This window comes from Pectinophora gossypiella, chromosome 26 (genome assembly GCF_024362695.1).
Source record: "Pectinophora gossypiella chromosome 26, ilPecGoss1.1, whole genome shotgun sequence".
Lineage (NCBI taxonomy): Eukaryota > Metazoa > Arthropoda > Insecta > Lepidoptera > Gelechiidae > Pectinophora > Pectinophora gossypiella.
In genome coordinates, this window is record NC_065429.1 from 3814842 (window position 1) to 3826931 (window position 12090).

General features: G+C 38.3%; 2 protein-coding genes across 7 annotated transcripts in view; one reads left to right on the forward strand and one right to left on the reverse strand.

Moving 5' to 3' along the window:
- The window catches only part of LOC126378516 (LHFPL tetraspan subfamily member 2 protein), a 492824-nt gene that overhangs the window by 207208 nt on the left and 273526 nt on the right, over positions 1–12090 (reverse strand). The window lies entirely within an intron of this gene.
- LOC126378433 (homeotic protein distal-less) overlaps positions 10406–12090 on the forward strand; it is a 146173-nt gene continuing 144488 nt past the window's right edge. For 2 of the 5 annotated variants that reach the window (XM_050026790.1, XM_050026792.1), the window contains exon 1: positions 10406–10538. In XM_050026790.1, the coding sequence (XP_049882747.1) occupies positions 10529–10538 (10 nt within the window). In that variant the 5' untranslated portion in view covers positions 10406–10528. The remainder of the gene's footprint in view (positions 10539–12090) is intronic. The other 3 variants (XM_050026793.1, XM_050026791.1, XM_050026795.1) reach the window with 2 other exon arrangements.

The following is a 12090-nucleotide window of genomic DNA, read 5'->3' on the forward strand; positions in this document are numbered from 1 at the left end:
CGTTATCTTAGCGAGTGTACCCAAATAGACAACTTGAATCACGTCTGCTAAGGAAACGCGATTGTTTTTACGTCTCTGACGAGCGTCTGTTCACACGGGTGGAAACTGCACATAGATATCTTATTATAATAAATTATTGTTATATATGGGACGGGAAAACATAAAACAGATCGATCGATTTACAAAAAGGCTTTTGCGTCGGCAACCGAAGAGCGTGGTGCGCGGCGGAGAGGTTAGCCAGAGAGATTGAAAAAAGAAAAATGTCGAAATGAAGTGACGCGCAGGCGCGGCGAGAGCCATCTAGCGCCAAGAGTCGGTTGCCCACACCAAATGCATTGCCGATTTAATTCCAGTCATCATAATGAGCACATTTAATTCGTGTCGCTAACAATTATAATATAATATTATAATAATTGCAATCAATCAATCAATCAATAATACTTTATTGCAAAACAACATATACAAAGCACATAAACATACGAATTAAAACATAAGCACAAATAGGCGGCCTTATTTCTTTTAATTTCTATAACACCCGCCTCTGTGGTCTAGTGGACAGAGCGTTAGACTCCCGATCTGGAGTTCCGGGTACGATTTAATCTCGAAATCACTTTGTGAAACTGTCTTATGTTTGGTAACGACTTTGAAGGCTTAAATCGTCTGCCAGGTCTGCATGACAACCACACCGCGCGCGGCGCGAATTATATTGAACGCTTCGACCAATAGCCGTTTGACGTCCATCTACATCTACGTAGATAGCATTCGTATCGTTTATTGTTCGAAGCGCTCGACATAATTCGCACGGTAGCTATGCAGATGAGGCTGCGTATCTAAAAAAGTAAGATGATTCCGTGCTTCAGAGGGCACGTTAAGCTGTTGGTCCCGGCCATTAGCCGTAAAATCACTATCAACGTGCAGTAAGCTCCATACCCCCTTCGGTTGATAGAGGGGAGGCCTGTGCCCAGCAGTGGGACTTATGAGTATATAGGCTGTTTATGTTATATAATAATTTCTACCAGTTGTATAAGTTTTAACTGTAAAGCGATGAAGGCATAACACAAATGTGTAATCTATTTTGGCCAACCGTATAGCTGGGCACATCATCATCAGCCCATTAACGTCCCCACTGCTGGGGCACGGGCCTTCCCTATAGATGGATAGGGACATCGTGCCTTAAACCACCACGCGGGCCCAGTGCGGATTGATGGTTATTAACGACTGCTAATGCAGCCGGGACCAACGGCTTAACGTGCCTTCCGAGGCACGGAGGAGCTCGAGATGAAAACTTTTTTTTTGTGGTCACCCATCCTATAACCGGCCTTTGCGAAAGTTGCTTAACTTCAACAATCGCAGACCGAGCGCGTTTACCGCTGCGCCACCGAGCTCCTCAAGCTCCTAGCTGGGCACAATATAATTAATTACGTTTATCGTTAATATTACGTGAATATTTCAAGTGACGGATTAACTTTTAAGAAACACGAGATAATAAGGTATTTTAATTGTTTTTTACATTGATATACTTGGTTTTTACCTCACGCATTTATCATTTCATCACATATTGATCTGTTAAAAATAGTTTAATAAAAAAAAATAGTGTAAAAATAGATACTCGAAAGGATGACGTAAAATCTTCTCCTTGGTGTTTCTCAGCATCAAATCACCCAGTGTGTTCCGCGCATGCGTGCTACGCTGCCCTGTCATTACGCCGCGCGGACGCAGCGCATATTATCCTCCGATACATAGGATTATGTACAATTATACCATGTACTACCATTTACTGCACGAACGACACGCAATGCCTTGGCTTTTTTTATTTTTTTTATTTCTTCTCCTTATTTTTTATCTGTGTTATGCTGTTTGGGTTAGATCCTTGGTAACAGAGATTGTTTTTTTCGTGTGGCTGTATGTCGGATGATCCTTTGCTTTGCAGATGGATTACAGTGTAAAAAAGGTGGGATTTGTCTTGTAATTGAATAATAATGAAGAATTTCTGTTCGATACCGACCCTGCTGGTCGACGACTTCGTTCAGCGCAGTGCAAAATTTATGCATAATGAGCTTTATTGGAGGAGCTCAGTGGCGCAGCGGTAAACGCGCTCGGTCTGCGATTGTTGAAGTTAAGCAACTTTCGCAAAGCCCGGTCATAGGATGGGTGACTACAAAAAAAAAGTTTTCATCTCGAGCTCCTCCGTGCTTCGGAAGGCACGTTAAGCCGTTGGTCCCGGCTGCATTAGCAGTCGTTAATAACCACCAATCCGCACTGGGCCCGCGTGATGGTTTAAGGCCCGATCTCCCTATCCATCCATAGGGAAGGCCCGTGCCCCAGCAGTGGGGACGTTAATGGACTGATGAAGAAGAGCTTTATTACCCAACCTTTAGGTAGATAAGACCAGAGTACAAGAAGGAACTATTTGAAAAAAAAAAGCAGCCAGTGTCCTTACTATTAAAGAGATTTTACAACGGGAATATTCCTGCTTTGGGAACGTTGCTGGGAATAGCTCACCACTAGTTCAGCGCGTATAGCTACTGGCCCACTAGATCGATTTTTTTTTTTTCAAATATAATCTTTTCAGACGACAATCGCTCGAGCTCCCAGTGGTTGAGCGTTGGGCTTACGATCCGGAGGTCCTGGGTTCGATTCCCGGTGGAGACATACCAGAAAAATTACTTTGTGGTCCCTAGTTTAGTTACGACATTACAGGCTGATCACCAGATTGTCCGAAAGTAAGATGATCCGTGCTTCGGAAGGCAAGTTAAGCCGTTGGTCCCGGTTACTAGTTACTGATTTGAGTAAGTAGTCGTTACGTGAGCCATGTCAGGGCCCTTGGCGGCTCAATAGTAACCCTGACACCAGGGTTGATGAGGTTGGTTCTCCACCTCACAACCCACTCGATAGAAGAAGAAGCTGCCCTCTGTCAGGTTTCAGGTTAGTCCCTGTGACTTGTCCCTTCCGTCTTGCATTGCCGTACCGATGGCTCCCATCTCCGGGATAAAAGTATTAGAAAAGAGAGAGATATATCTTATGCTCTACTCAACCCCTTACGGTATATTTTTTTATCGAAACTCCCCACAATTCAAGTGTAAAATCTACTTTGTAATGCACTCTAATCGTATCATTTTCGATTCAATGATTACTTTGTTACCAATAGGGTAGGTTTGCTGTGTATACTAAACTTCGGTACAAAAACTATGTAACAATAAGGTTAGGTTACAATGTTACAAAGCGCTTTGTTGAGACCGGCTACTGTTAGGTTTACCTTTATGACATCATTAAAGTGCTTAATTTTTTATTAAGCTTTTATCATGGAGATGATGTTGATGTAAGATTGAACTTTCGTACTTCGCCTCTGACTGACACAACGCCATAATCGCTATTGAGGTAGCCAGAACCACGAGTTGTCAGAAGTAAACAAAGCATTATTTTGAAATGGGATTTCATGCTATTTTTTAAATATTTTAGGCTCGCGTTTATATTTAATGTTAATGTAGGTATATTCTTTGCTGCTCTATCAATGAAATCAGAATCGATAAACTTGTCGAAGGTCAATTTAACATTTTTGAATCTACGTCAGTTCGCAAGTTGTTACGGCTGAGGAGAAATGACAAGAAACTGCAACAGCAACACATCTTTTAAATCAACGTAGGTATACAATACAAGGTATTTAATAACTAGAGGAACACAATGAATACCAGGCATTTATTAGTATAGTTAGGTAATTAATCTTATAGTAAGCTTTTTTACATAAAGTAAGCTTCACATGAGCTTTTAATTTATTTTCTGACAAATTCAAAATATTATCTAGTATTTTATTGTAAACCCAAAAATTATGTTTATTCTTTAAAGTAGAATAACAAAACACAAACGTATGATTAAAAAGAAACCATAAAAATCTAACAAAGTTTTTTTAAAAACCCCTAAACTTTCTTTCCTCTAAAATTATACTAAACAAAAATACGTTTTTGAAATTGGGCAAAATAGGACCCGTAGATTTGACCGAATTTTGCACATCAATCATATTAACCATTGTCGGTAATACTCAGGTAAAGAACTGAAGACACATTTCTCCAGTGAAAGGGCCCGACAAAGGGAACTCTAGAAAAAAGAGTGAAGAAAAAAGAGTGCAAAAAAAGACCGAAAAAATTCGCAAAAGTGACAGCTAGGCCGCTCTTTAAAAGATTCGATTTAACTTGTCCTTTGATGTTAATTTGTTTACTATATTCAACAAACGAGGAGTTTATTGGACCTTAATACCTTGATTCTTTCGGGTAAGACAGTGGTAAAGTTTTAATGTGCGATTAAGGTTTGGAAGGTTAGGCCACATTGAAGCAATTCATCTCAAAGAAGCAATATTCTTATTTGACATTTGCTAACATTGCTACTTACTTGTATATGCGCAAATGTCAAAATTAGCAATATTTCTTTCTTAAGATGGATGAATAAGTACTTCAATATGGCGTTCTTAGATCCCCTATAGTTTTAAAAAGCAAATCATCTAAAAACACGTCAGCAAAATATCAAATAGCAATATCGCTTTTTTGAGATGAATTGCTTGTGGCCTTTTTAACCCCCCTGGTTCGTACATTTATATTTTTTTAAGGAAAAGATGACCAACACTAACAACCTAAATTTCTAGAAACACTAAAATCTGGGTGGCCTATTACATTATTAAGGAGTCATAATTAGAACGGAAACGATATAAATATCAATAATAATTAAAAAAAGATAATGCAAACGCGACAGCGGCGCGGCGCTAACACGCCATTTTACAAATTACACAAAAGAAAAAAAAACAAAGTCAAACGCCGAAAAGATGCCGAAAGAAAAAAAACTAAATTAACAGAGTCTTTTAAATAATTAAAAACCACCTTGTTAGTTTCAACTTCGATGTTTTTATAACTGAACAAATTTAAAAATCGAATCCCGAATTCGTTTATTCGTACAAAAGGGTCTTTATTGGTTGGCGTTTTGGGTTTGTAAACGTTTATTCGTAGAAGGTTGTACGAATAAACGTTGGATGTTTATTCTTGTGAATGTGCCGAACAGAATTGCATTTGGTTTTATAGTTTATTTGATTGTTCCGACTGGGTTATGAGAGCTACCAGTCGCATAAAAGCTTGTGTTGATCTGATTTCGTTTTTGATTGTGTTTTCGGTTTTCTTAATCTTCTTCGTCGATGATAAGTAATTATTATCATATCCTTGCGACCTTCGCGGTTCGGTTGAGCGTTGCGCTCACGATCCGGAGGTCCCAGGTTCGAATCCCGATGGGGACAGATCACAAAAATCACTTTGTCATCCCTAGTTCGATTAGGATATTGCAGGCTGATCAATCGATTGTTCAAAAAATAACTGTTGTCGTTGTAAGTTACATGAGCCATATCAGGGACCTTTGACGCATCAATAGTAACCCTGACACCAGAGTTGAAGAAGTTATTATTATTTGAGAATTGTGAGGGCCGAACTGATACAGCCCGCGAGATCACTGCGACCTTGTCAGATCTATTGTGACCTAAATCCCTACATTAAAAAATCCTCCTCTAGATCTCATGTATTCGAAGAGATCCAGCGTCTTTTTGGGAGAAAGCTCCATGACCTCCCGGGGGTCGATTATGTGGCCCCCAAGTGTACGGCTTCTACTATGTAGGAGAGCCTCACAGCTGTTGATGAGGTTGGTCATTGGTCTCACAACCCACACCCGAAAAGACATCATACTCGTACATCCGTAGCAAAGATGAACTTACCCACACCTCACCGAGCTTTCTGTTAGACCAACGTGATAGGTGAGCCGTATCGCCGTCTATAATGGTCGAGCCAACTGTGTTAGTGAAAACTGCACACGCACTAATTTGGTAAGAGAACTGTGTCTCTGATACGCTATACGTCATGAAAAAGACAACATAACAAAGCATCACGCCTATATCACAGAAAGGGTTTTTTTTTGACGTGACTTATTGTAGATTTGCCGCAGATGGCATTAACTACTTGGCCGGACAAATGGGGAGCGCTGAAAGGGTAGGCAGAGGTGTATAGTATGCAAAATGTAATAGGCGGCGAGTTTGTTGCCATTAACCGGGCACAAATCCTGGAAAACAGGTGAAATCAATTATTTATGATTCCAAAATTAATTCGAAATTATAAAGTTGAATTCAGTGGTTTCGATCACGCATGACCTTACAAATTCTTCATGTCATGAAGAAGAAAATTAAAACACATAATACCGGGTTCTTATCGCGTTCTTATCAGGGATATGAGACTCCCGATATTTCAACACTGATGCAAGTGCCATGATTACGGGACGACTGATGAAATTGGAGTAGGTAGATCCATAATTTTCTAAGGGCAAACGTATCTGTCTACCCTCTTTCTTTGCCGCTTGTTTCTACATTTGATTTCGGAATGTTCAGAACCATCTGAACTCGCACCAAACTCGCTACGACAAACCGCTGTCCTCGCGTTTTGTCGCCACATTAGGCCGTTTTAAGTTTTTTATAGTACCTATCACTTGATACCACATACTCTATCTAGACACATGGAAGTGTGTCAGGCCAAGTTCAAGTAACAGAACTGGCGAGCAGCATGTGTAATATTACACGAACCATTTAGAGCCACTTTTGACCCCCTCATAATTCAAAAACTATTTCACATAAACGTGTCAAATTTAGAAAGAAAGAAACAAACATTCATTATTTAGGACACCACAGACACGGGTTACATATATATACATTATAATGACATCACATCAAAAGACGAATAACGCACACATGAAATATTTTCTTTATAGAAACATGGAAAACGAATAGGTACAGAAACTTGTACCTAAATTAAATGTGACGTCATGTCGGCTTACGGTCCTCACTCAACTTATGCTTACTGTTTCTGTGAGACCTCATGTATTGAAACTTGCGATAATATTAACTTGTTTTAATTATGATAATAACCGCGTAAACCTCAAACAATGTATGAAGAAGAAAAATTACAAAATCATTATAGCAATGTCAACACTAACACAAAAAGTTGCCAAACAAGTAGCCATGCAGCACTTTGGGATGTCAACGAAAAGTGCCGCATCATCCGCTGTTAATGCATCTTAATCTAGAAGAAAAAAAAACAACTCGTCATTGGAATTTTTTGAATTGTCATCACTTAAATAAATGGACGGTAGCGTTATGTCTCCTTTAAGGTTCTGTCAAAATAATGTTGGCAGTAGATGATTTATTGCCAACATTACAGCCATTACTAACAGCCTCCGTGGTCTAGTGGTTAGAGTGTTAGGCTCACGATCTGGAGGTCTGGGTTCTATTCCCGACGGGGACATTGTCGAAATCACTTTGTGAGAATGCCCTTTGTTTGGTAAGGACTTTTCAGGCTTGAATCACCTCTCTCTCTCTCTATTTAAGAGCTGCGCTCTTGTCGGTGGTTGAATCACCTGATTGTCCGAAAAAGTAAGATGATTCCGTGCTTCTGAGGGCACGTTAAGCCGTTGGTACCGGCTATTAGCCGTAAAAACACCTCCACCAACACGCATTGGAGCAGCGTGGTGGAGTATGCTCCATACCCCCTCCGGTTGATTGAGGGGAGGCCTGTGCCCAGCAGTGGGACGTATATAGGCTGTTTATATAAATGATTTATTGTAGAAATTAGGCGAATAATAGTTGAAATTACACACTTCATCTTCTTATCGTGTTTAAGAGCCGTAGTAGCGTGGTTAAACGCTTGCCTCTCATTTTGAAGTCGCAGGTTCGATTCCAGCACAGGCCTAAACCAAATTGTCGAATTTTCTTTCTAATTCATGTTTGGATCATAAATGATTATCACGTGCTCAGCGGTGAAGGAAAACATTGTGAGGAAACCCCCCGAGAATTGGGTCGTGTACTAGGTTCAAGATAAATTATGAAATTCTGATTACTAAATAAAGACACATTTAAAACTAACGAAAAACATTTTCTTTTTTCTATTAAACTTATTTATGAATTTTAATCAAGAAAAACGTAATAATAAGTCCGACATTTTGTCACGTTTTTCTATGACGTCACAGAGTGCTTTTTCATACAAATTCCATAGGAATTTCGTGTTTTGACATTTAGTAACAAGTAACTGATTTGACTAGTTGGAAACTAGCCTATTGCATTTTATATGAGCTAACCTGTATTTGGCTGGTTTTCCCTTCGCGGATTGGAAGGTGAGACAGGCAATCGCTTCTGTAAAAAACCGGACCTGTCAAATCTTCAGGTTAGGTAAGCGGACCCTGTGAAAAACGGGATAGTGCTAGGGAGATGATTTTTTTTTCATACATCATATAAGCTGTATTTTCTTTTGGAATATGTCTTTGGTTTTGGTGTGGTTGGCTTACTTACCTACCTATACATCTATTAGGCCAAAAGTACAAATCAGTCGCATACCGCATTATGCACTTGCATGTATATAAACTATACAAAGTGGTACAATGATGGACCATCGTGCGTTAAATTGGTGCTGGATTGTTTGTTATGTAGATTGTGGGAAACTGCGTGGAGTGAGAGAGAGGTACTTACTTGAGAGTTTATTAGAGTCCTCATCATCAGCCCATTAACGTCCTCACTGCTGGTGCACGGGCCTTCCCTATGGATGGATAGGGAGATCCGGCCTTAAACCATCACGCGGGCCCAGTGCGGATTGATGGTTATTAACGACTGCTAATGCAGCCGGGACCAACGGCTTAGCGTGCCTTCCGAAACATGGAGGAGCTCGAGATGAAAACTTTTTTTTGTGGTCACCCATTCTATGACCGGCCTTTGCGAAAGTTGCTTAACTTCAAAAATCGCAGACCGAGCGCGTTTACCGCTGCGCCACCGAGCTAACTATGTGCTATCTCGCACACTATCTATTCCCAATGCTGGGCAAAGATGTTCCTTGGATTATTCCACTCCTCTCGACTTGCGCTATCTCCTTCTTATCCAAGAATAATTAATTCAAATTAGTTCCATAGACTAAACTTTCTTCCAACACAATGCAGAAGCGCCATGCGCCGAAATGACAAAAGGCTCATCATTATCGGTCCTTCAAAATCCTCTATTTAACATTGTACATCATTTTTTACTAACAATACGGCCATCGGTCCCTTTGCCATTTTTTTTTCTTTCTTGCACTAATAAGGTTCTATTCAAGCGTTGTCGCGGGAGGTCTGAAGATATTTGCGAACTTTTTTTTTGTTCCACAGGTGGATTGTATGGAACGGGGTAATGTGACAATGGCAGAATGATGAGCTGAACATTTTGAATGCAAATCGTGTAAACAAATATTGATGAATCCGTAATAACCCTGTTCGAAGAAAGCGTGACTTACACCCGATATCGACCCCAACGGCGTGCGCGACGATTTCCCTTAAAACGCTTATCGCTATCGACCCACTAGGGTCGATTCATTCTTTCAAATATTTTTCCTCTCAGACGACGCCCTGAGCCGAGGTTCGCGCCCAACTGGGCACCCTCAGGCTGTTGTCTTAAACGTTGTACCGGAGAGCCTTCAGCGCTATTTGTCCCCATTTGTTAATGCTATCTGCGGCGAATGTACAATATCACGTCAATGAAATGTAATTCATTACATTTTAATAAAATGTAATTCATTACATTTTGTTGCTAGAAGATAATTTCATTAATAAATAAAATAGCGACGTAAGTAGTTATATCTGTTTAGTTCCTGTTTACATTATGTTAAGTAGTTGAAATAAAACAAAACTTTTAATACCAGAATATATTTTAATCAACAATAAAATACAAACAAACATAAAATACGAAACAATTCAATACTGTTAGAATAATAAAATCAACCACACAAGACATAAAAGTCATAAACAAAATCTAACAAAAAGATGTTACGGGTCATAAAATAATTAAATGTTCACAAATCGCTAACAAACTATAAAATGTCACATAAATAAAAAGAACAAAAATAAAAAATAATTAGGTAGATAATAAAATAAAACAAAACTCTATTACTACCGTTCGAAATTCGGTCACAGATAATAAAATTTGGTAGCAGGTAAGAGCAAACGTATAAAAAATGAAGTGTCATACTTTTTGCGAATTTTTTCGTACGAACTTTGTAGTAAGGGTCTTATTCCTAAGGAATAGAGTAGATACATAGATAATTTATTTATTTAAAAACCTATAAATATAAAAGCCGAAATAGCACATTACTTCGTATAGGTATACTTCCGTATTTTTATAATTATGCTAAGTAAAGACTAGATTAGAATCGTTTAACTTTTTTTCTTTTTATATTACATTTCTTTTATAAAATTGACAAGAAATTAAATACTGGCGTTAAATATACTTATTATTTTTGTTATATTTTTTTTCTATAATACATCACATTATTATGTTAAGTACGTTCAGCATTGTTTCTTTTTTGTTTTTAATCCTTCTTTTTTCTTTTTATTAGGTTCTACAATGGCTTTGTGTGTGCCAGCACCATGACGAAACTTCACGGAACACGAGTTACGTCGCTTGGCGGCGCTTCGCTGGAACCCCATTTGTTCGGTCAAGTGGTGAATGCCATCCGGTAAGTTTTGAGTGCAACTTTAGCCACCTTAATCTTACCACAGTACTTCATGAAATCAAATATACTTTATTGCATAAAGCTCAACATTAACATATAGACATAGAACATGGATACAATACAATTGGGCAGTCTTGTTACTCTAAAGCAATTTCTGCTAAGCAACCACAAATGAACAAATAGATCTGGCCAGTGTGAGATGATCAGTTCTAAGGCATTGATGCGAACGGGGTAACGCTAACGAATATAAGCAACATAGCCGATAAAACATTAATATCAAATATATCGTAAATGTCCATATTATAAATCCATATCTAGAGACCTACTAATAACTTTAGATAATATACTTTAGATAATATACTTTAGCTAAATGACCAAAAGTTTAAATCAACTTGTTCATTATACGCGTTTTACTACGGGCGCTCTAGAATCAAAGGCCACTGAAGCAGATTTTTTCCTTACTTTTTTAAAATCCGTTTCCTTTCTTTTTAAACCTTTAAAACGGCAACCATAACATAATAATCCAGTAATAACGCCTCTACCGCTTTTATTGCGCAATAAAACTGGCTGCAAGCGCCGGCTTTTAGAAAATTCTTAAAAAAATACAAATTCAAATTTCGAATGATTCCTAGAAGCAGTAATAGGGTAGAGTAGTGAACTTTATACTTTTATTGTTTATTTATTTTACTTGGAACTGCGGTTTTCGCTTTATTGTTTATTTCGTTTATTTATTGTTTATTTCGTTTATTTACTGTATTTATTGTTTATTGAGTAACAATTAGACATGATTATTATGAGATATCAGGAGATTTAAGTGTATTTATTTACTACTTTCTTACAAAAGTTCGTATAAGTTCATAAGGACAGAGAGTAAGTGACTCTGGTCCTTTGGTTTATCGGCTTGCTTCTCAAGCTGAGAGCGCTGGTTTGAACCCCGGTACCAGACTAGCACCAATGAGTTATTAATTTATCTTAAGTGCAGTTTTCACTACCAAAGTTGGTTCGACCATAATAGACGGCGAAACGGCTCATCACCTATCACGTTAGTCTAACAGAAAGCTCTGTGAGGTGTAGGTACTTAGTTCACCTTGCAGTGGATGTACCTCTAAAAGGAAAGGGACGTGTAATCGACAGGCATACAATTTATGGAACACAAGGCAATTTTAGGCACAAATCTTAAACCCTCTAAAACTTTACATTGGTGATAACTCGACAGAATTAAATTGACAGCACACGTCAAACGGTTTGCATACCGGCGATGTACCTAGTTAATTCGCCCGGGCTATTCATTCATTTCAAAATTATCATTTGTATTACATTTTTCTTTATTAAAATTCATAAATACTTACGTTAAATAGAAAAAAAATATATTTTTGTCACCTTTAGATCTGGCTTAATTTAGTAATCGGAATTTTACAATTTATTTTTGACATAAGCAACTATACAATTATTAGAAAGACATCAATAATTTCAATTTGACATTTTGTCTGTGCGCCTGTTTGTAAAATAAGACGTTGCTAGACCATAATTGATAAGCCTGACAGTAATTGCTCTA